The sequence below is a fragment of the Tachyglossus aculeatus genome, chromosome 27 (genome assembly GCF_015852505.1).
Source record: "Tachyglossus aculeatus isolate mTacAcu1 chromosome 27, mTacAcu1.pri, whole genome shotgun sequence".
NCBI lineage: Eukaryota > Metazoa > Chordata > Mammalia > Monotremata > Tachyglossidae > Tachyglossus > Tachyglossus aculeatus.
Genome location: NC_052092.1, coordinates 2,973,714 through 2,997,573, shown reverse-complemented (window position 1 = coordinate 2,997,573; position 23,860 = coordinate 2,973,714). Strand labels below are relative to the sequence as shown.

Below are 23,860 nucleotides of genomic sequence, written 5' to 3'. Positions count from 1 at the left end.
CCTGCTCTCTTCACTGCCCCCACTCACACTGGATACCCACTCTCTTCACTCCTCCCACTCAAACTGGATGCCCACTTCACTCCCACCACTGGATGCCCCCCTCTCGCTCTCTTCCCTCACTCACTAGAAGCCCATTTACTTCCCTCCTGCTCCCTTTACCCCCTTTCCTCTCTTTCTTCATCACCAGGAACCCCAAGGAGATGCCTAGTCTGGTTTGGTTTGGTTCCCCTGACCACCCGACAAGATTCCCGGCCCTGGCATTTAACCAGGTTCAGAGGCTTGGTGCAAGCAAAGGAGGGTGGGGGTGAAAGAGAACATGAGTGAGATGGGACAGGATAAGTGGGAGAAGAGCAGGGAAAAGCAGGGAAATCACCACCATCTTCTAGTCTGCCCACTCGTGTTCTGAAATGAGGCCTTTTCCCCCACATAACAGGGACCGGGAAAATGCGGAGAATCTGACGTGGAGGTCAATGAAAGTGGTGCAAGATTTGGAGAACAATTTAAGAGGGAGAATGGAAGTTCCATGTCTGATCTGGTGGTTTTACACCTACAGCGTAGCCTAGTAGGAAGAACGAGGGCGTGGGAGTCGGAGGTCCTGGGTCCCAATTCCGATTTGGCCACCTGCCTGCTATGTGATGCTGGGCTAGTCACTTCACTTCTCAGTTCCCTTAATCTGTAAAACAGATCAATACCTGGCCTTCCACCTTAGTCTGCAAGCCCACGTGGGAAAGGGATTGGGTCTGACCTGATGATCTTGCCCAATTGCTTACTGCAGAACTTTGACACAAAGTAAACACTTAACAAATACCACAATTATTATTATTGCCCCAGCGCTCAGCACAGTGCTCAGCATATAGGAAGTGCTTAATAAATACCATTCTCAATAGGAATAGGCTTGCATAAGAGAAGCCTTCATAAGGATCTTTAAGGATTTGAAGGGTGGCCTAGTAGAAGGAGCCCAGGCCTGAGGATCAGAGGATCTGAATTCTAATCCCGGCTCCACCTCTTGCTTGCCGTGGGACTCAAGGTTAGTCATTTAACTTCTCTGTGCCTCAGTTACCTTCTCTGTAAAATGGGAGTTGAATTCATTCATTCATTCAATCGTATTTATTGAGTGCTTACTGTGTGCAGAGCACTGTACTAAGCGCTTGGGAAGTACAAGTTGGCAACATATACAGACGGTCCCTGACCGACAGCGGGCTCACAGTCTAGAAGGAGGAGACAGACAACAAAACAAAACAAGTGGACCTGTTCTTCCTCCCTCTTAGACTGTGAGCCCCACATAAGACAGGGACTTAGTTCAGTTCTCTGCACACAATAGACCATAAACTCCTTGAGTGCAGGGATCATGTCTAGTAACTGTTGTCCTCTCCCAAGTGCTTAGTCCAGTGCTGTGCACACAGGAGGCGTTCATTAGTATCATTATTGCTATTATGGGGAATAAGCAGTGAGACTGTGATGCTTCCTAGGAAGTGCCCCTTGGGCTCTGCCGTTGTAAGGGGGTGAAAAAATGAGAGAGAAAATCTGAGAAGGGTAGAAATTCCCTTATTGCCAAGCAATCACAATGATAACTGTGGTATTTGCTCAATGCTTAATAAATAATGGAATTTATTAAGCGCTTACTGTGTACTGTACCTAGCACTGGGGGAGATAAAAAAAAAGGTTGTCAGACACAATCTGACACAGTTCCTGTCCCCCATGGGGCTCCCATTCTAATGTGGAGGGAGTACAAGTAATAAACCCCCATCTTACAGATGAGGAAACTGAGGCCCAGAGAAGTGACGTGACTTTTCGAAGATCATAGCCAGGAGAAGGGCCCAGGTCTCTTGACTCCCAGTCCTGTCTTTTTTCACTAGGCCTCACTATGTAAAATCCCGGGCTCACACCTGGAGTTCAGGCTTCGGGATGCTCTCCCAAGCAAGCCCACCCCACCCCCTTAAATGGCCTTCCTGTGAAAATGGACTGGGGGAAAAAACCCTCTTTTCCCAGGCTCCCATTCACCAGTGCCCATGTGAGACATGGACTGTGTCCAACCTGATTACTTTGTATCTACCCCAACACTTAGAACAGTGCTTGGCATATAGTAAGCGCCTAACAAATACCATTTTAAAAAAAAGGGAAGCCTGGATTCCGGAGTAGGAGCAACATGGCCTAGAGGAAAGAGGTCAGACCTGGGGGGGTCAGGAGGACCTGAGTTCTAATTCTGGCCCCACCATTTGTCCGCAAGTCACTTCTCGGGCCTTCACTTCCCTCATTTGTAAAATGGGGATTCAATATCTGTTCTCTTTCCTACTTAGATTGTGAGCACTGTGTGAGATGGGGACTGTCTGACCTGTTTATCTTGTATCTTCCCCAGCACTCAGAACAGTGCTGGACACATAGTAAGCACTTAGCACATACCAAAATGATTATTATTATTATTATTATAGGTCTCCAGGCGCAAGGGGATTTAAGGAGCTGAGCAGGCCTGAAGGAGTCTCTGGAGTTTACCTAGAGCTTGGCTGTTGGCTAATCGTTAATCAGCATGGAGCCCCTTGCCCAGGAGAGTCATGGGAATGCTGTAAACTGTTCTCTCGCCACCCTCCAGAGCGGGATCCCCCACTGAGAGGGGAAGAGTCTCACTTGGAGGGGGTCTCTGGACCCCACCCCTGTCTGCGGTAAGAGCTCATTCCCGTTCGGTCTGGGAGGGAGTCGCGGGCCGGGGGCAGGAGGGTCAGAGCCTCGGCTGAGAGAGCTGCATCACCATTCCAGAGTTTTCTGGGTGACGCCACGGTCTGGGGGTGGGGGCAGGCCTACAAGTCCAATTAATCAATCGATCAACCAATGGTATTTATTATTTCCTGTGCGGAGTATTGGGCTGAGGTCCGAACTGGTCCACAGGGGCCTGGTCAAGAAGAGAGGGAAAAAATGCCTTGTGGAGGTTGAATAGTAATGATTATGATATTTTTTAGGTGCTTCCTAAGTGCTAAGCACAGTGCTAAACCGTGGAGGAGAAACAGTACAGTCAGATCTGACACTGACCCTGTCTCACACAGGGCTTACGATCTGTGAGGGAAGGAGAACAAGTATTTGATTCCCATTTTACAGATGAGGAAACTGAGGCACAGAGAAGTGACTTGTCCAGGATCACACAGCGGGCATGTGGCAGAGCTGGAATCAGAGCCCAGATCCTCTGACTTCTTGCCCCCTGCCCTTTCCACTAGACCAGGCTGCCTTTTCAGTCCCAAGGGGAACAGAAAGGGGAATTCTGGTCTTTTGCCCCCCAGTAGAGGGGAGAGGTTGGAGCTTCTCACAACCCTTCCCTCGTCCCAGTCTTGGGACAGGAGTCCCCAGGAATTCCAGGCTGCCTTCACTAACTTTCTTAGGGAAACTCTACACACTTAGATCTAGTTCCTGTAGTAAGAATACCTGACCCCCGATCCTGGTTTTCTCCCTTTCCAGGGCAGCCGGGAAGGCCCATCCTTTGACCCCAGGTGACCAGTGGGTGGTAGAGACAGGCTCCAGGCTGGGCTAATGCCACCTCCTTCCGGAAGGTCTATCAGGAGGCCAGGGTCGATGGGGAGAAGATGAATCCTGGACGGGAAGAGTGGGATGGACACTCCCTTGGCATCCTAGGGGAGAGATGAGCCCAGGTGTATTCGGCTTGTGGTGGGGTGCGAGCGAGGGGGGTTGTAAAGGGGTCAACTCCACCCAGGGGAGAGGAAAGCTCTTGGGACACACATGTGGACACAAACACACACGTGAACAAACTCCCTGATACGCCCCCTCTTTCTCCCTCCCTCCTTCCCTCCCAAGACCATGAAGTCACTCATGTGTAGGCAGTTATTCAGGGGCCGTGGGGAGGAGGGAGGCAGGCAGGAGTCGGAATGTGGGCCGGGTGAAGTTTAGAGTTACAGGGCGGCAGAGCCGTACTGGCTCACACTTTAAATAGCCAGCGCTGAGACCCCCGACAATTCTTCTCCAGCCCCCCAGCCCTCTACCCCCCCTGGGAAGACCCCCTCGCCGGCTCCTTCCTGCAGGTCAGTACCACTTCCTTTCTGGGACTCCCGTCTGGGTTGCTGGTTCCCGAAGGTCCTTCCGTCCTTCTGGAGTGGGGTCTCCTCTCGGGCAGGAGGGGAGGGGGACAGGGATAGAAGAGTGGACTGTCTCCTTCCTTCCTGGGCAGTTCTGAAGGGTGCTGGGGCTGGAGGAGCCGTTGGATTTGGTGGAGAAGGGACTGCCTGCCGGGGGATGGGGGGGAGTTATGCCTGGGCCTCGGTTTCTCCCTCTGTAAAATGGGGGCGGCGCTCCAGGTCCAGTGGGGCACACTTCCTCCCAGAAGCCTTTGTGCGGTCGCACCGTGGGGCCAATAGGGAGCAGGGTCAGGGACCCAGGAAAGAAAGGTGGTTCCAGACTATCGCCCTGGGGATGGGGCTCATGTTTGCCTCAGGTGCAACTCCCTCCATCTCCAACTGCTGCTTCTTTTTCTAACAGTATTTGTTAAATATTTACTATATGCCTGGCACTGTACTAAGCTCTTTATGAGCAGGGAACATATCTACCAACTCTGTTGTTTTATACTCTTCCAACCACTTAGTCCAGTGCTCTGCACCCAGTAAGTGCTCAATAAATACGACTGACTGAGTGATTGACATTAAGCACTGTGGTAGATACAAGCTAATCCGGTTGGACACAGTCCATGACCGACATGGGGCTCTCGGTCTTAATCCCCATTTTACAGATGAGGGAACTGAGGCCCAGACAAGTGACTTGCCCAAGGTCACACAGCAGACGAGTGGCAGAGCGGGGATTAGAACTCAGGTCCTTCTGAGTCCTGCTGCTGTCCTCCTGTTGGGAGAGGGGGGGAGTCCACTGGTGTGAGTGAGGGTCAGCAGCAGAGCTCCTCATCCCTGCTCCCCTTCCACCCTTCCAGAAGGGGCAAGTCCATCATGGAGTAGGGTGGAGCTTTTGTAAATGTTGTAGAAGCCAGCCTGCAGCTTCGCTCACCTAGTTTCCAGCTACCTGGACCTCTCCTCTGCATCTCCTCTGCACCTCCCCACTTAGAGCTCTTCCCCCTGCCTGGGGTGCAGGTGATTCCAGCTAACAGTCCAAGGGAGCATGGAAAGGCCAGCAATGAGCAGGGGCAGCTTAGGAAGGGCAAGTTCTCCCGCTCTCCCCACCACCTGTCTACTGCGTGAGCTTGGGCAAGTCACTTCACCTCTCTGGGCCTCAGTTACTTCATCTGTAAAATGGGGATTAAGACTGTGTCCAACCTGATTAGCTTGTATCTTCCTCAGTGCTTAGAACAGTGTTTGACACATAGTAAGCGCTTAACAAATGTCATAAAAAACAAGGGGAGTGGGTTCCCTCAACTACTCTCCCTCCATTGATACCACTCAGAATAATACTGGGATTCCCCTAGGCTGCCCTTGGATGATGATAATCATGCCATTTGCTGCATGTTTACTTCGTGCTAAGCGCTAGGAGAGGAATGAGGTAATCGGGCCAGACACAGTCCCCGCCCCGTGGCAGGGCTGATGGTGGGGTAGAATGGCTGTTGAACCCCCATTTTACAGAGGAGAAAACTGAGGCCTGGGGAAGTTAAATGACTTTTCCAAGGACACACTTGTCCTGATTCCTGGTCCTATGCTCTTTCCAGGTGGGATGGATAGTGGTGGGCTTGGACCCAGCAGCAATGGGGAGAGGAAGCCAACCTATGCAGTCGTGGAAAAGGCGGAGGAAGAGGAGGAGGAAGAGGCAAAGTCGGAGGAGGGGACCCTGGAGCGGGACCAGTGGAACAACAAGATGGAGTTTGTGCTGTCCGTGGCCGGAGAGATCATCGGGCTTGGCAACGTGTGGCGCTTCCCGTATCTCTGCTACAAGAACGGGGGAGGTCAGTGGCTTGCCCACGCAGCCTGCAAGGGACGCTGTCACAAGAGGCCTGCCAGGGACTCCCTGTGGCTGAATCATAGCTGAGCCATTATGTATCCCTAATCGTCATCGTAAGAATGGTGATGGTATTTAAGTGCTTTCACTGTGCTAAGCAAAGAGGTTGATACAATGCAGTCAGATCAGACACAGTTCCCGTCTGTACCACTTGGGTGCACAAGTCCAAGAGAGAAGGCGAACAGGTATTTCATTGACAGCTTACAGATGAAGAAACTGAGGCCCAGGGAAGTAAAGTGACTTCCCCAAGGACACACAGTAAGCATGTAGTGGAGCCAGGATTAGAACACAGGTCCTATGACTCCCAAGCCTATGTACTGTCCACTAGATTGTGTTGCTTCTCTCCTTCTCCTCTCCCCAGAGGGCCACTTTATGGTCAACTGCCCCTTAAAGGCTGGGGCCTTCACTGTCCTGCACGGCAGAAAGCCTAACTGTGGGGAAGGGAGGGGGGAGAAGGTGGCTACTTTGGCACTGAGTGGTCTCATGTTAAGCCTGGGAGTCAGATTTGAACCCCAGCTCTGCCACTTGTCTTCTGTGTGACCTTGGGCAAGTCACTCCAGTTCTCTGGGCCTCAATTCCCTCACCTATAAAATGGGGATTAAGACTGTGAGCCCTATGTGGGACAGGGACTGTGGCCAACCCAATTTGCTTGTATCCACCTCAGTGCTTAGTACAGTGCCTTAAATAGTAAGTGCTTAACAAATACCACAATTATTATTACCATTATTAGAGGGACGTATCACTGGTTCCAGCAGTGCCTGGGTCATGTGACTCTGGCCTCTGGCTCACAGGCAGCCAGGTCTTGACCACCCGCTCCAGCTTGATTGTGTCGGGGGGCCTGGTTGGGGGTCCCGCTGATTGGAGGTGGGGTCCCGAGCTGGGATCCCAAAGATGGACAGGGCACTAACACTCCCACTTTCCTCATTTTCCCCAAGACAATTCCTAGGTTTGCGGAAGGGGCTGCAGGGAGGAAGTGGGGAGGTCTCTGGAAGGCCCCCGTGAATTAAATTCTGCTGGACTCCTGGTGGTGGGGATGGCTGGCCCCGGGCCTGAAGGTTTAGCAGAGGTTTCCTGTATGGCCTAACCCGCTTAGCTCTGTGCATTGGTCAAAAGAGGATTAGGGGGTGAGCTGCTTCCTCGTGGTCCCCTCGGCCCCCCTGAGCTCCCTCCCTCCCCAGCCTGCAGTCCGCCAAGCTTTTGGGGCCAAGGGGTTGCCGTCCATGCTGGGGAAGGGCCTGATCAGGGTTCAGAGCAGGGAGCGGTCCAGTTAGGGGGTCACACCAGGAAATGGTTCCTTTAGGGATCAGCTTGGGGAACAGTCTGGTTGGGGATCAGAACAAGGAGCTATCGGGTCAGGGGTCACCCCAGGGGACAGTCCAGTCAGGGGTCAGAGCAGGAAGTGGTCTGGTCTGGGGTCACCTTAGGGAAGGGTTCAATCTGGAGACAGACAGATATTGCTTTCTTACAGGAGCCTTCCTGATCCCCTACCTCATCTTCCTCTTCACCTGCGGCATTCCGGTTTTCCTTCTTGAGACAGCGCTGGGCCAGTACACCAGCCAGGGGGGCGTCACGGCCTGGAGGAAGATCTGCCCCATCTTCGAAGGTCAGCCAGTCCCCCCACTGCGTCCAAATCCCCACCCACAGCCCCAACCGCAGGGCAGATTTGGGGGTGGGGGAGACAATAATAACTGATGTTTGTTAAGCCCTTTACTATGTGCTAAGCATTGGGCTAGAGGCAATAGCTCCAGGTAAGACATAGTCCTTGTACCGCACGGGACTCAGGCTCCAAGTGGGGAGGGAGAACAGGGATCTAAATCCCCATTTCACAGATGAGGAAACCGAGACTCAGAGAAGCATGTGACTTGCTCAAGGTCACTTGGCGGGCAAGGGGCAGAGCCGGGAGGAGAGCCCAGGTCTCCTGAGTCGGGGGTCACTTCGGGGGTTAGTGGGGCGGTTCCAGGAGTCCCCATCTCATCCTTACTTGCCCTCTGGGTACCCATGTTCCCCTTCTCCCTGCCCATCCAGGCATTGGCTACGCCTCTCAGGTGATCGTGGTCCTTCTGAACTTCTATTACATCATTGTTCTGGCTTGGGCTCTCTTCTACCTCTTCAGCTCCTTCACCACCGACCTGCCTTGGGGCAGCTGCCATAATGAGTGGAATACAGGTAAGGGAGTCCCTCCCCCTTTTCCTCCTCCCCAACTCCCTTAATCGCCTGCTGCCACCCCCAGCCTCACGGTCCAGCTCCCTTGCTAGGTGGGGTCCTGACTCCTCTTCAGTGCTCACCACCTCAGATGATCAGGGGCTGGGAGAGCGTCCATTCGAGGGAAGACATGAAGGTTCAATCAATGAATGGTATTTATCGAGCACTTATCGAGCACACAGCACTTATGTACATATCTCTAATTTATTTATAATAAGGTCATCCTCGACCATGTTTTGTTGTCTGTCTCCCCCTTCTAGACTGTGAGCCTGTTGTTGGGTGGGGACTGTGTCTATATGTTGCCAACTTGTACTTCCCAAGTGCTTAGTACAGTGCTCTACACACATTAAGAGCTCAATAAATGATTGAATGATTGAATAAATGAACGAATGAAAGGTCCATCTCCCCCTCTAGACTGTAAGATCACTGTGGGCAGGGAATGTGTCTGTTCACTGTTACACTGTACTCTCCCTAGTGCTTAGCACACTGCTCTGCACAGAATAAATGTTCAATAAATACGATTGACTGCCTTGGAAGAGGACAATAGAGTTTGTAGACTTGATCCCTTGAGCACTTAGTACAGTGCTCTGCACAAAGTAAGCGCTCAATAAATACGATTGAATGAAAGAATGAATCCCTCCCCTCAAGAAGTTTACAATCTAGCGGTCAGTTTTTTTTTTTTTTTAATCTGACAGTGGCATTGGATATTTGTGCAATCATTGTTGTTTGCTGATCTGGGTCTGATCTCTTCCTCCCCTGCCTCCTCTTCTCCTTCTCCTCCTCCTCATCCACCTTCTTCCACAAACCGCTTCTCCCCGGCCAGAGCACTGTGTGGAGTTCCAGAAGGCAAACAACACTTCCTTCACGGTGTCAGAGAATGCCACCTCCCCAGTCATTGAATTCTGGGAGTAAGTGGGTTCCGCTCCCTGATTGTCCCTTCTCTCCTCCCCTCACAACTCCTTGCTCCAGCTCCTTGCCCGAGGCTGAGGGGAAGGCAGAGAGCTTTTGGTGGGTAGGGGCTAGTCCTTACAGCAGATTGGGGGGCTCCAAGCAGATTGGGGTCTGGGCAGGGAGCTCTTGGGGGATAGGAAGATCAATCCTCATGGTGGATTGGGGGCTCTTTACTGGTGGGAGTCTGGGCAGGGAGTTCTGGGGGGATGGAGGCAAGTCCTCAGAGCAGGTTGGGTACGTGGGCAGGGAGCTCCAGAGGGGGGGCATCCTCAAACCAGGTTGGGGGGCTGGGAGCTTTGGGAGTCCCCGGCCTCAGCCCCCAAACCCCATGCCCCCCTCCAGGAGGCGGGTATTGAAGATCTCGGCGGGCATTCACGACTTGGGTGCCCTGCGCTGGGAGCTGGCCCTGTGCCTCCTGCTCGCCTGGATTATCTGCTACTTCTGCATCTGGAAGGGCGTCAAATCCACGGGCAAGGTGGGTCTGGGTCCTCTTGGGACCCAGGACTGGCTTGGGCCCCGCCCTTGTCCTGAACCGTGAGGTGGGGGTGAGGCTCTGGAGAAGAGAGAAAGTTAAGGGCTTCCTTAGTCTTTCAGGGGGCTGGGTTGGACCTGCTGGAGAAATCTGGGAGGGGGCCCAGACTATGGAGAGTTTGGGGGGCTGCCCTTCCCTAAAGGGCAGAAATCGCTGGTGTGACAGACAGATCTAGGGGTCAGAGGGCAGAGTTTCAGGAAACACTCCTCCTGCTAGTGGTTCAGAGCCACCCATCTGCTGTGTGATCTTGGCCAAATGGCCTAACCTTTCTGGACCTCGGTTTCCTCCTCTGCAGAGTGGGATGGATGGTGAGGCCTTGCTCTCGGGAAGGGCTGTTTTAGGGGTTCCGGGAGTTAGCGAGGGAGAAAAGAAGGAAACGTGGGAGAGAATTCATAGCAGGATGATGGGGCTGGCAGTGAAAAAGCTGGGGGGTTTCTCCTGGCGGGGAGGAGAGGGCAGAGCTGGGGGCCCCCTGCTGTGGGCTGTCTGCAATAGGGGGCGAGAAAAGAAGGACCGAGATGGGATGGCAGGGCTGGAGGTGCTCCTGGAGGGTTAAGTGGTCATGCTCCTTGTCCCGTCTCCGGTCAGGTTGTGTATTTCACTGCGACCTTCCCTTACCTCATGCTATTCGTGCTGCTGATCAGAGGGGTGACTCTGCCTGGAGCCGGCCAGGGAATTCAGTTCTACCTGTACCCAAACCTCACCCGCCTCTGGGACCCCCAGGTAAGGAGCCGGGGCGGGGGCCGAGGGCCGAGGGTCTGACCGGGCTTATGCCTGGATCCTCCCGCTCCCCCCTTCTCTTCCAACTTGTACTTCCCAAGTGCTGAGTACAGTGCTCTGCACATAGTAAGCGCTCAATAAATATGATTGATGATGATGATGATGATGTGGGACATAGACTGTGTCCAACGTGATTATCTTGTATCTCCCCCAGTGCCTAGTAGAGTGCTTGGTGTGTAGTAAGTACCTAAGAAAACACTCTTATTGTTATTGTTATTATTATTGTTATCATCACCATCCCTCTTCTTCCAGGACGTGCAGGATCTTGTGGGGGCCTCTAGCCCCCCTCCCCTGGCTGGAATGCTCATCCCTGCAGGGAGGGAGAGATGGAGGGGAGGGAACTGGAAGAAGGAGGTGGGGACCCCTGCTCCATGCTGGCCCCCACTGGGCCTTTAGGGGCCCCCCAGGCACCTCGAGAGGACAGATGTTAAAAGCTGGCCACAGGCCAGCTCCACAGGCGGGCTCCCCCCTTCTGGGTGTGGGATGGAGTGGAGTCTTGACCTTCGAACTCCGGCCCTGTTGCTGGCGCTCTTTCCTCTCTCTGCTGGGCCAGACCCCTCGGTAACTCAGGCCCCTGGGGGGCTTCCAGATGCCTCAGGCAGAGACCCTCCCACTCTCCCCAACCCCCCTCCCCCAGGGATGGAAAAGGCTGGATAAGTTGGGATGGAAAGGGAAAGGGAGGTCAGATCCAGATTCTTCTTCCTGGTCCTTTTATAGGACCCACAGAGGTCATCACCACCATCCCCCTGCCTTCAGGAGCTGGGCTGCCTTAATATTCTCCCACAGCAGAAAGGGTTGAGCTTCCAGTGGAGGTGAGGTCTGCAAAGGGAAGGGGAGAAATCAGAACACAGAGTCATCTCTGGGCCTCCTGCACAGGTAGCGGTAATGATAGTAGTAGTAGTATTTCTTCTTTTTATGGTACTTGTTCAGTGCTTGCTATGTGCCAGGCACTATACTAAGCACTGGGGTAGATAGAGCAAATCGGGTTGGACACAGTCCCTGTCCCATGTGGGGCTCACAGCCTCAATCCCCATTTTACAGATGAGGGAACTGAGGCACAGAAAAGTGAAGTTGCCGAATTGTACTTTCCAAGTGCTTAATATAGTGCTCTGCACACAATAAGCACCCAATAAATACGATTGAATGAATGGATGAGTGAATGAATGAAAGTGACCTGCCTAGGGTCACACAGCAGACAAGTGGCGGAGCCGGGATTAGAACCCATGACTATCCACTATGCCATGCTGGAAGATGCCCGTTTTCCCTTTCATTCAGATTGGGAGCCTTGGGTGGAATAGGGACTGAATCTGAGCTGACTATCCTGGGTCTACCTTAGTGGTTAGCTCAATGTTCTGCACATAGTAAGCACAATTCAAATTCCCCAGTTAAAATTTTTATTATAGGAGACAAGGATAGGGGGTTGGAACATCCAGCTGTCATGACTGAGGTCTCCAAACTGGGCCAATTCAGGGACCCATCAGGAAGGGCAACTTTGGACACCTCGCCATGCCTTCTGCCCACCCCAGAGACCTCTCAATCCCTGCTCGTTTAGCTTCTCTCCCTCTTGTCTAATCTCTCTAATAATAATAATGATATTTGCTACTCTCGTACTATGTGACAAACTATACGATAAATGCTGGGGTAGATAAAATCCCTTTATTCATCACCGCCCCCATCTCCCAGCCCCACAGCACTTATATAAAGATCTGTAGTTTATTTAAATGGATGTCTGTCTCCCCCTCTAGACCGTAAACTCGTTGTGGGGAGGGAATGTGTCTGTTATATTGTTGTACTGTACTCTCCCAAGTGCCTATTCATTCAATCGTATTTATTGAGCGCTTACTGTGTGCAGAGCACTGTACTAAGCGCTTGGGAAGTACAAGTTGGCAACATATAGAGACGGTCCCTAGCCAACAACGGGCTCACAGTCTAGAAGACAGGCTCACAGTGCCCTGCACATGGTAAACACTCAATAAATACAAATGACTGACTGGCTGACAATTGAATCCGACAGCCCCTGTCCTACACGGGGTTCCCAGTCTAAAGGGGAGCAAGAACAGGTATATCTCTGTTTCGCCCATGAAGAAACTGAGGTTCAGAGAAGTTAAATAACTTGCCCAAGGTCACACAGCAAGCAAGATTAGAACTCTGGTCTCCCGACTAACAGTTTTGGGCTCTTTCTCCTAGGTCATGCTTCTTCTCTTTATTGGGGAGTGGAGCTTGGTCGGGGTGATGGAACAAGTACGTGGGGAGCCTGGGGAGTAAAAAGGGGAGCACCGGGAGGAAAATGGAGGGGGTGGGATTTTTGTGAGTATGCAAAATTTACATCAACTGTTCTTAAGTCAACAGCTTGGGCACTCTTTGTAATAGGACAACAGCCCTGCAGGGGTGCAGCAACGAGAACATTCAGGCTGAGACCAGAAATCCTCTGAAGTCAGGAAGTGCCTAGGGGAGGGTTCCATCCCCAGTGGGATTCTTGTCTCCTGCAGGCCTAAAGGATTGCTTAGCCTCGGTTCCCTTGATCCCCATCTCCTTGGGTTGTTATTCTAGCTGTTAAATCAGAATCATCACAAGTACGGGCCTCTCCGGGCAGCTGAGATAATAACTGTGACCACAATAACCTGGTATTTATCTAGCGCTTTTTATTTCTCAAGAAGACCGGGTCCTTTTTCCTACAAGACCGCTTTCATCCCCTGCTCCCAAGCACGTCCCTGAAAGCCCAGGATTGTCCTCTCCAGGGTGTAGTTGGGGAAATTGAGGCTGGGAAAGGGAACTGGGTCCAGATTTGCCTCTCTCAAGGCGTTGCCCCATCCTACCTCCCCGAGAGCCCCATAGAGAAGGAGCATGGCCTTATTGAAAGAGCCAAGGGCTGGAAGTTAGGAGACCTGGGTTCTAATCCTGACTCCACCACTTGTGTGATCTCGGGCAAGTCAATCAATCAATCAGTCATATCTATTGAGTGCTTACAGTGTGCAGAGCACTGACTAAGCACTTGGGAGAGTACAGTGTAACAGAGTGGGTAGTCATGTTCCCTGCTATTTCTCTGGGCTCCACTTTCCTCATCTGTAAAATATAAAATACCTGTTCTCCCACCCCTTAGACTTGTGGGACAGCTACTGTGTCCAACCTGATTGTTTTAGTACAGTGCTTAGTACAGTGCTTGGTACAGAATAAGTGCTTAACAATTATTATTATTATTATTATTATTATCAGTAATTTGCTGTATAACTTCCCAGTCCCCTAGAGAAGCAGCATGGCTCGGGGGAAAGAGCACGGGCTTTGGAGTCAGGGGCCATGGGTTCAAATCCCGGCTCTGCCAACTGTCAGCTGTGTGACTTTGGGCAAGTCACTTCACTTCTCTGTGCCTCAGTTACCTCATCTGTAAAATGGGGATTAAGACTGTGAGCCCCCTGTGGGACAACCTGATCACCTTGTAACCTCCCCAGTGCTTAGAACAGTGCTTTGCACATAGTAAGCGCTTAATAAATGCCATTATTTTATTGATGGATTCCCTCACCTCAAGAAGCTTACAGACTAATTTACAACATAACACCACCCTCTGGCCCAGTGAGCCTGAGCTCCTTGCCCCCTCTGGGTTCTCAGTCAGTCAGTTGTATTTCCTGAGAGCTTACTATGTGCACAGCACTAAACTAAGAGCTTGGGAGAGTAAACCAGAACAGTATAACAGACCCATTCTCTGCCCAAGAAATTCTCTGCCCACATTGTACTTCCCAAGCGCTTAGTACAGTGCTCTGCACACAGTAAGTGCTCAATAAATATGATCGAATGAATGAATGAATGAATGCCCACAACAAGCAAACAGTCTCGAAGGGGATTTTGATCGACCGTGCCATAGAGCCATCACACAGCCCGGTCTGGAGGGTCCCGGCAGGTGGATCTCGGCACCCACGGCCAGTCTCCCACTTCTCCGTCGTGTTCTCCCTGGCATCGAGTCCCCCAGCCCGACTCTCCGGGCTGCACTGGAGACCCAGTGCCCATCCCACTCCAGCGGGGAGGGGAGAGGGTCTTCCCGAGCCTCAGCTCTGTCGTCCTCTCCCGTTGCAGGTGTGGATGGACGCGGGCACTCAGATCTTCTTCTCTTATGCCATCTGTCTAGGGTGCCTGACTGCTCTGGGCAGCTACAATACCTATCACAACAACTGCTACAGGTAACGGGGAAGCTGGGGTGATGTTTGGGCACCGCACCCCGGAGGTTGCGGGAACACAGGCCGGCTCCCCCATCTCCTACTGGAAAGGGGGCTTAATCCAGGAACGTCTAGGTGGGCACTCAGGCCTGGGTGTATTGAGCATGAACTAGTGGATAGAGTCCAGGCTTGGGAGTTAGAAGGTCATGGGCTCTAATCCCGGTTCCACCACTTGTCTGCTGTGTGACCTTGGGCAAGTCTCTTCTCTGGGCCTCAGTTATCTCATCTGTAAAATGGGAATTGACACTGTGAGCCCCACGTGGGACAGGGACTGTATCCAACCTGATTTGCCTGTATCCAAGCAAATTCTTGAGAATTGCTTACTACATAGTAGTAAGCACTTAACAAATACCACAATTATTTGTTAGCTGTAAGTTCGGTGTGGACGGGGAATGTATCTGGCTATTGTTGTATTGTACTTCTCCCAACTGCTTAGTACAGTGCTCTGCACACAGTAAGCGCTCAATAAATACAATTGACTGACTAACTGGGAGGCCCAATCTTAGGATCGCAAAACCAGCCACTCTTCAGAAGCTCCCAGCATTTTTCCCCACTCTGGTTTCCACAGTTGAGTTCACACCAGTCCAGCAAACCTTCCCTGGGCAGGGGACCATCTGAGAGCAGGCACCCCTGGGAATTGGGGGCTAAGGCCTGGAAAGAGGAAATTCTTTCCTGCCTACAGGCTGGATTTCTTTTGGGCTCAGGGTGGGACCTGGGCCAGTTTCTATGGTCACATTTGACGATGCATTTCTAACTCCTAGGGAAGGAGTTGGTGAATGTTTACATCTAAGTGGCCAATCCCCCAGACACTGTTCAACCATGATTGACTCTAGCTTCTCTTGGGGGAGGGAGGTCCTTTAATTGGTTTCTGGATGTGCCTCTTGATTAGACTAGCCCCAAGCCTCCTGTGTCTAGGATTGAGGAGTGGGGGGCCCTGATGCCAAAGGTTGCTAAAATTGATCTTCCCTTCTCCCCTTCTTCCTCCTCTCCTCTTCTTCCTCCTCCTCCATCTCCCCCTCCCCGTCATCGTCCTTCTCATCCTCTCCCTCCTCCTGCTCCTTCTCCATCTCTTCCTTGTTCTCTCACCCCAGGGACTGCATCGCGCTCTGCTTCCTGAACAGCGGCACCAGCCTCGTGGCCGGTTTTGCCATCTTCTCCATCCTGGGCTTCATGGCTCAGGAGCAAGGGGTGCCCATCTCCGAGGTGGCAGAGTCAGGTGCGTGGCATCCCTAAGACCACCCCTGCTGGCTGGATGGGGAGGAGGGTGGGTAGGGAGCTAGGTCAGACCTTGTTCACCACTCCCCAGGGATCTCAAGCCCACCAAAGGAGGGTAGCCATGGGGCGAGTTGGAGGCAGGCTTGCCAACTTCTCATTTTGATTATGGGGGTAGGGGTGGGGGTGTGGGGATTTGGGGAGGGGGGATAGGCTTCGATAGACTAACACAATAGGAAGATCCCAATATGGGGCTTTTCAGCCCTGATTTGGAATTCTCAGACCAGGAAAAGCAGCATAGTGGAAAAAGCTCGGGCCTGGGATTCAAAGGACCTGGGTTCTAATCCCGGCTCCGTCATTCATTCATTCATTCAATTGTATTTATTCAGCATTTACTGTGTGCAGAGCACTGTACTAAGCGCTTGTTTATCTGCTGTGTGACCTTGGGCAAGTCACTTCACTTATCTGGGCCTCAGTTACTTCATCTGTAAAATGGGGATTAAAACTGTGATCCCCATGTGGGACAGAGACTGGGTCTAACTCGATTATCTCCCATCTACCCCAGGGCTTAGTACAATATCTGGCATGTGTAAGAGCTTAACAGATGCCACAGTTATCACTATTAGGAGTCCAGCTCACACAGATCAATCACTTATTGACATTTATTGAGCCCTTACTGCGTGCACAGCCCTGGGCTCGGCACTTGGGGGAGTCCAGTAGAGTTAGTTGATGCAATCTCTAACCCTCGGGGAGATTCCAATCTGCTGTGTGCAGTACAGTAGACCGAGCTCTTGGGAGAGTATGATAAAGTTAGTAGGCATGATTCCAGCCCTCGAGTAGCTTACATTCTACTGTGTGCAGAGCACTGGCTAAGCAGAGGCAGTTGAGGGGGCAGGGGTCCCCATTTGGGGCCATCCTGGGGGGACGCTGAGGGGGCTCTCTGGACTTCTCGCTACAGGCCCGGGCTTGGCGTTCATCGCGTACCCACGGGCGGTGGTAATGTTGCCCTTCTCCCCACTCTGGGCCTGCTGCTTCTTCTTCATGGTAGTCCTTCTGGGGCTGGACAGTCAGGTACCTGACAGAATGAACACCCACCCCATCACTGCCCCCAGCCCAGAACCAATGACCACCTCTGGAGACAGCCCACAGACGATGGGGGAGGGGGATGCGCTCAGTCCCGGGTCTATTTTTGTTTCGATGGCATTTATTAAGTGCTTACTATGTGCAAAGCACCTAGGCCCCATTCCTGTGGGATTTTCTGGGGTGAGCAGTGGCCTGGGCCCGGGTCCAGCCCTCACCCTCTGTGTGCCCCCGCTACCCAGTTTGTGTGCGTGGAGAGCCTGGTGACCGCCCTGGTGGACATGTATCCACACGTCTTCCGCAAGAAGAACCGGAGAGAGACCCTCATCCTGGGGGTCTCCATCATCTCCTACCTCATTGGACTGGTGATGCTCACGGAGGTGAGGGAGGGGGCCGAGCTCGGGGAAGACTGGGGATTGGGGTCTGGGGCGGGCATTCACCCAGCAACCGGGAAAGGCTGAGCCCTGTCCTGGGAGCGATATAGGGGTGAGGGTGGTCACACAGGACCTGCCAGAGGGGAAACTGAGGCTGGAATTGACCAGGAGCAGGCTACCCCCAACACTCCCCTTCCTCCCCGCGGGCAGGGAGGCATGTATGTGTTCCAGCTCTTCGACTACTACGCGGCCAGTGGCATGTGCCTGCTCTTTGTGGCTATCTTCGAGACCGTCTGCGTGGCCTGGGTATATGGTGAGTGTCGACCCCAGGACACCTCTGCAGCTCTGCTCCCACCCCGGAAACCTCCAGCCCAGGGCAGCTCAGGACAGCCTGGACACTCCTGCTCCAGCAGGACAGCAGCTCCACAGAAAGGTCATCTTGCCCAACCCTCTGCCTCCAAGCAGAACCACACTTACAGATATCTCTCCAGTCCCTGAGGGTCTTCAGGAAAGGAGAGTTCACAAACTCTCAGTCTCCCCTACCCGGGTTCAGTGTCCCTGGCACCTAGGAACAACTTTCATTGGTTTAATCTAAGTCCCTCTTACTGCACCCATTAGAGAAGCAGCATGGTGTAGTGGAGAGCATGGGCCTGGGAGTTAGAAGGTTGTGGGTTCTAATCCCCGCTCCGCCACTTGTCTGTTGTGTGGCCTTGGGCAAGTCACTTTTCTTTTCTGTGCCTCAGTTACCTCATCTGTAAATGGGGATTGAGACTGTGCTCCCCATGTGGGACGGGGACTGGGTCCAACCCGATTTGCTTGTATCCACCCCAGCCCTTAGTACAGTGCTTGACACATAGTAAATGATTAACAAATACCCCAATTATTATTATTATTGTTACTCCCAGGAAGGAAACTGCCTTTCAGCCAATTATACCTGCTTCGAGTCCACAAGGAAGACTTGGGCTTCTCCCTGCAAGTCCCTTCCCTGCTCCTCTTGACCCCCACAATTAATAGATGGGATTTTCCTCCTCCTCCTCTCCCTGTAGGGGCGGGGCGTTTCTATGACAACATTGAAGACATGATTGGCTACCGGCCGTGGCCCATCATTAAGTATTGCTGGCTCTTCTTCACGCCTGCCGTCTGCTTGGTAAGAGTCCCCGAGACAGAGTGAAAGGGAGCAAGAAGCCCACAGTCCACTTTATCAATCAGTGGTATTTATTGAGCACTTCCTATTTGCAGAGCACTGTACCAAGCACTTGGGAAAGTACAATATAACAGGACTGGTAAACATGTTCCCTCCATTCACCCTCTTCTTAGGTACCTGAGAGAATTTTAGGAGAGCTCTTCCCATTCCCCGGAGGGGAGAAACTGAGGCCGAGGGAGGTTAGACCCCACTCCAACCGAGCGTGACAGAGTGAAGCAGCGTGAACTAGTGAATACAGCCCGGGCCGGGGATTCAGAAGGACCTGGGTTCTAATCCCGGCTCTGCCACTTGCCTGCTGTGTGACCTTGGGCAAGTCACTTCACTTCTCCATGCCTCAGTTACTTCATCTGTAAAATGTGAATTCAGACTCTGAGCTCCATTTGGGACAGATACTCTGTCCAACCCGATTTGTTTGTACCCACCCCAGCACTTAGTACAGTGCCTGGCACACAGTAAGTGCTCAATAAATACCACTGATTGATTGACTAATTGTTTAACTCTTCCTCCTTTCCCCGGCCCCACCAGGCCACCTTTGTCTTCTCCCTGGCCAAGTACACACCGCTGACGTACAACAAGAAGTACCTGTATCCATGGTGGGGTGACACGCTGGGCTGGCTCCTGGCCGTCTCTTCCATGGTCTGCATTCCCGCCTGGGCTGGCTACAAGCTTGTCACCACCAAGGGCTCCTCTCTGACAGAGGTGAGACTGGCACTTGGAATGTGGGAGCCAGAACTGGGACTCGTCATGGGGAAGTGGGTGGCTGGAAGTGGAGAGCCAGAATGGGGAGGAGAGGGGAGACTAGTTGTGGGAGAGCAGGGAGCGGGAAGAAGGGAGCAGGAGGAGGAGGAAGAGCAGAGGAGGAGAAGGAGAGAAAGACGAAGGATGAGGAGAAGGAAAGAGAAAGTTTAAGGAAGTAAGAAGAAGATGAGGAGGAGGGCAGAAGGATAAGGAATAGGAAGAAGAATGGGTGTGTGAGGGAGGGGAAAGAGGATCACCCACTTTTTGACCCTGAGCCCTCTGGGATAAGTAGGATGTGGAAGGGCTGAAAATGAGGCGTGAGGACAGAACTGAAGGGAGAATCCAGGGGATGGTCGAGGGAGCTGGGGATGGGGATAGAAATTCGGGATGAGGGGGGCTAGGGTATCTAGGGGAGGGATTAGGAGTAGGAAGGGGGCTAGGAATCTGGGATTTGGGTAGTAACATGTGGCAGGAATAATGAGCTAGGGTTAGGGATCTAGAGAGGGAGCTAGGATTAAGGACTGGCATAAAGGAGTCTAGGGGAAGGATTGGGGTCTGAAGGAGGGGCTGGGAATTTGGGAGGCGGGATGGTGGAGGTGGGTTTTAGGGCATGGCCGGTGGAACTGGAGGGTGGTGGGGCTAGTGAGAGTGAGGCCAGGGAGCTGGGGAAGGGACTAGGCTGGGCTGGACGTTTCCCCATGGCTGCCCCTCCCCTGTGTCTTCCAGAGAGTCCGCCAGCTCGTGTGCCCAGATGGAGACCTGCCCCAGAAGCTCCAGGCGGTGATGGCGGCCCCCACCCCCAGCGGCAGGGCACTGCTCCAGGTGGCCCCTGAGCAGCTGGAGTCCCCCTGCTAGGGACGCCCCCCCCCATGGACCAGACTGGGGGCTGCCGCCGGTATGAATGGGGAGATGTGGCCATTCCCTGGGGAAGCCCCCAGCAAGGGGGTGGGAGTGCATCCACCCCACTCTCCGGGGAGCTGAGGGGGGAAGGGGCCCTACCCACTGCCTGCCTCCTGCTGAGGACCTTCACGGCCTGCTGGGCACAGAGCTGGGCACTTCTGGGTGCAGAGCGCAGTACTGGGCACCTCCTGCATGCAGAGCACTGTACTGGACACCTCCTGGATGCAGAGTGGACCGGGACTTTTCCAAGCTCTGGGGGCTGTTCTCTTCATTCCATTAAATTCCTCTTTATCCCACGGCACCCCCTGCTGAGCCTGGTCTCTTTCCCCACAAAGCCAGCTGGGCAGTCAATAGTGGGTCCCCAGGAGTGGCCTCACAAGGGCTGAGGTAGTGGGATGGGGTGGACACCTATCGTGACCCTGACGGAGTTGGGTCTGTCCGAGAGGTGGGGGCAGTGGGGAGGGTGAGGGTGGGAGGGGGCTGTCGGACATCAAAGGAGCGAAACCTGGGAGTCAGAAGGACCTGGGTTCTAATTCCGACCCTGCCACTTACCTGCTGTGGAACCTCGGGCCAGTCACTTTACTTCTCTGTGCCTCAGTTGCCTTATAGTGGTATTTGTTTGATAGATGGTCTTCCAGCATGCAGGGGCAGGGTGAGGGGGGGTCCCTTACAGAGAGAAGGTCACCTCCTCCCCGCCCCCTGAGGAAACGGCCCCGAGTCACCCTCGCCATGGACACACAGAGGAGCCCCAGCTGTGACCAGGCCTCCCCTGGGCCCTGATTCTCCCCTCCACCCGCAGAAAGTCCAATGGCCCCCGGCCAGGATACTTTTTGGTATCTGGTTTTTATGGCTTTTGTTAAGCGCTAACTATGTGCCAAACACTATTCTAAGCACTGGATCTGGGAGAGACAGGCCTGCCCCCCAAGGCTTGATGTTGTGGGGAGAAGGGGCTGTTACCTGGGTCACCAGCCTGTGCCAGGCTGCGCTGGACTTGGACTCTTGCAAGCTCAGGTGGAGGCGTGTGTCCAGCGCCATGCGTGTACAACTCCGGGGGCTGGGACAATCTCAGCTTCGCCGGGCAGAGGTGTGAGTGCCCATGGTGTTTCCTGGCACTTGTGGAGGTGTGGTCTGAGTGTGTGTGTGTGTGTGTGTGTGTGTGTGTGAGAGAGAGAGAGAGAGAGAGAGAGAGAGAGAGAGAGAGAGAGAGAGACATGTCAGAATACCTGGCTCATCTCCCACCTCCCATCTTGGAAGTTCAATCACTGTGGCTATTCTCTTGGTCACTAGCCCGGCCCTGGCTATTCACTGATCAGACCACACCTGGGCAGGTGCCTTGGATTTTGGCCCCAGATGGACCAGCCTCTCCCTTCCTCTGGTCCAGATGTGGTATCCTGCCAAGGGTGCCCACAGGGCACTCGCCCAAGCTGGGGCAGAGGAGGGAAGGGAGGCTGCACTACCTCAATACGGGTCACCTAAGCTCCTCGGGGACCTTGGATGGCGGTTGGCGGACTGGGGCTCAGAGACAGGCAGGAGCCTGTCTGGGGTCACACAAGGGCATGGGGCAGGGCCAGGGACAGGATCTCGGGATGTGCAGCCACTCAGAGGCTTTGGCCTCCAGCCTCCAGGCCGCCTTCTATTCCTCTCCAGCCAGCCACAGTCCTGTAGGCCCGTTAACCCGGGGACACTGGGACCGGTTGGGCAGGCTAACAACAACAACAATAATAATAATAATAATGAGGTATTTGTTAAGCGCTTACCATGTGCTAGGCACTGCACCAAGAGCTGCAGTGGATTCAAGCGAATCAAGCTGGACACAGTCCCTGTCCCATGTGGGGCTCACAGACTCAATCCCCATTTTACACATGAGGTAACTGAGGCCCCCAGTGAAGTGACTTGCCCAAGGTCACACAGCAGACAAGTGGCGGAGCCGGGATTAGAACCCATGGCCGCAAAGGGAGGTGGGGTCGGGTCCTGGACGGGCCAGAGGAGCTGCATCCAGCCACAGAGGGTCGGAGACTCCTGGATTTGGGTCTGCACGGGTGTCGTCTCCTTCTCGTCCTCCTCCTTTTCCCAGGAAAGGCGTTCCCAGATACCGGTGCTCTGGGGGTGCCCAGCATAAAAGGCTGGGGAGCCGGGTGCCTCCACCTGGTGAGGACTAAACCCCATCAGAAAGACAGTGGGCGGGGAAGCCCTGGGGCGGGAGGAGGCTGGATGGGAAAGCCCAGACCTGCAGCTCCCTGCCCCTCCCTGCCCTCCAAGGGGCCCAGCAGGCATGCCCACCCAGAGTGGCCCCGAGCCCACAAAGTACAGGCATCTACATGGCTGGCTACTCCACAGGCAGCTCTGGTCACCAGGCAAGAGTGCCCTGCCCTCCTCCCCGTTGCCTCTGGTGGGTGGGTGCGCTCCTGCCCCCAGAATTCTGGCCCCACGGGGCTGCCCTTTCCCATCATCATCATCATCATCATCAATCATATTTATTGAGCACTTACTGTGTGCAGAGCACTGTACTAAGCGCTTGGGAAGTACAAGTTGGCAACATATAGAGACAGTCCCTACCCAACAGTGGGCTCACAGTCTAGAAGGGGGAGACAGAGAACAAAACCAAACATATTAACAAAATAAAATAAATAGAATAGATATGTACAGGTAAAATAAATAGAGTAATAAATATGTACAAACATATATACATATATACAGGTGCTATGGGGAAGGGAAGGAGGTAAGATGGGGGAATGGAGAGGGGGAAGAGGGGGAGAGGAAGGAGGGGGCTCAGTCTGGGAAGGCCTCCTGGAGGAGGTGAGCTCTCAGTAGGGCCTTGAAGGGAGGAAGAGAGCTAGCTTGGCTTCCCATCAGAACAGCCTGAAGACTACTGGCACACCCGCCAGGGGCAGAGGGCAAGGCCAGCTTGGTTGGTGGCTGGGATTCCCCGAGCCTAAATTTATAATCACTCTACTGGTTCAAAGCCTACTATATCCTAAGTACTGGGGAAGATATATGACCATCGGTTCGGACCTAGTCGCTGTTCCACGGTCTGAGGGTGTGGAAGAGTAGGTTTTGAATCCCACTTTTATAGATGAGGACACTGGGGTGAAGTGAAGTGACTGTCCAAGGTCACACAGCAGGATAAGGAGCCAGTATTTAGATGTACTAGCAGGAGTGGGGAGAAGACTAGGCCTCTCCCCCACTATCTTTCCATTCCTGTTTTCCTGGTCCATCTCTCCCTTCCATAGTCTCAGTCAGATGCCATTCGAGTCTCATTTGATCGTATTTATTGAGCTCTTACTGTGTGCAGAGCACTGTATTAAGTGCTTATTGGCTTACTGGGGATACAGCACTATGCTAGCTTCCTCAAAAGAAAAAGGAGAAGGTATAGTTCTGCCTTCAAAGAGCTAACCATCGAATGAGGGAAGCAGGAGACAGGGCTCTCACTGTACCGTGATTAAGAATGCGAAAACAGATACGAATAACAATCAATCAGCGGTATTTATTGAGCCCTTACTGTGTGCAGAGCGCTGTACTAAGCACCTGGGAGAGTCCAGTACAACAAAGTTGGTAGACAGGTCCCCGGTTCACAAGGAGCTTGCAGTCTAGAGGAGGAGATAGATTTTAATATAAATAAATTACAGATACAGACATTAATGCTGTGGGGCTGAGGGTAGGGTGAATACCAAGTGCCCAAACCGTTCAGATCCGCCTTCCCTATCCACAATGAGCTTACAGTGTAGAGGGCGAGAAAGACATTAATGTAAATAAATAA

At 53.1% G+C, this 23,860-nt stretch overlaps 1 protein-coding gene across 1 annotated transcript; it reads left to right on the top strand.

The window, feature by feature from the left end:
- Positions 1 to 2,597: 2,597 nt before the first annotated feature.
- Positions 2,598 to 20,397, top strand: LOC119946468 (sodium- and chloride-dependent GABA transporter 2-like). Its single transcript, XM_038767781.1, has 15 exons — positions 2,598 to 2,657; positions 5,639 to 5,872; positions 7,394 to 7,528; positions 7,951 to 8,091; positions 8,951 to 9,035; positions 9,421 to 9,553; positions 10,199 to 10,333; positions 14,456 to 14,559; positions 15,687 to 15,811; positions 16,766 to 16,878; positions 17,130 to 17,267; positions 17,472 to 17,574; positions 18,308 to 18,408; positions 18,991 to 19,164; positions 19,930 to 20,397. Exons 2-15 carry the CDS (start codon positions 5,644 to 5,646, stop codon positions 20,056 to 20,058), a joined length of 1,845 nt encoding a protein of 614 aa, XP_038623709.1. The 5' UTR covers positions 2,598 to 2,657; positions 5,639 to 5,643; the 3' UTR covers positions 20,059 to 20,397.
- Positions 20,398 to 23,860: the final 3,463 nt, after the last annotated feature.

What these genes read in the sequence shown, in the direction of transcription:
- LOC119946468 (XM_038767781.1), top strand. Translation starts at nt 5,644, where the DNA reads ATGGATAGTGGTGGGCTTGGACCCAGCAGCAATGGGGAGAGGAAGCCA. An exon ending in GATCTGCCCCATCTTCGAAG is followed by an intron (nt 7,529 to 7,950) that starts GTCAGCCAGTCC and finishes CTGCCCATCCAG; the next exon opens with GCATTGGCTACGCCTCTCAG. An exon ending in GACTGGTGATGCTCACGGAG is followed by an intron (nt 17,268 to 17,471) that starts GTGAGGGAGGGG and finishes CCCCGCGGGCAG; the next exon opens with GGAGGCATGTATGTGTTCCA.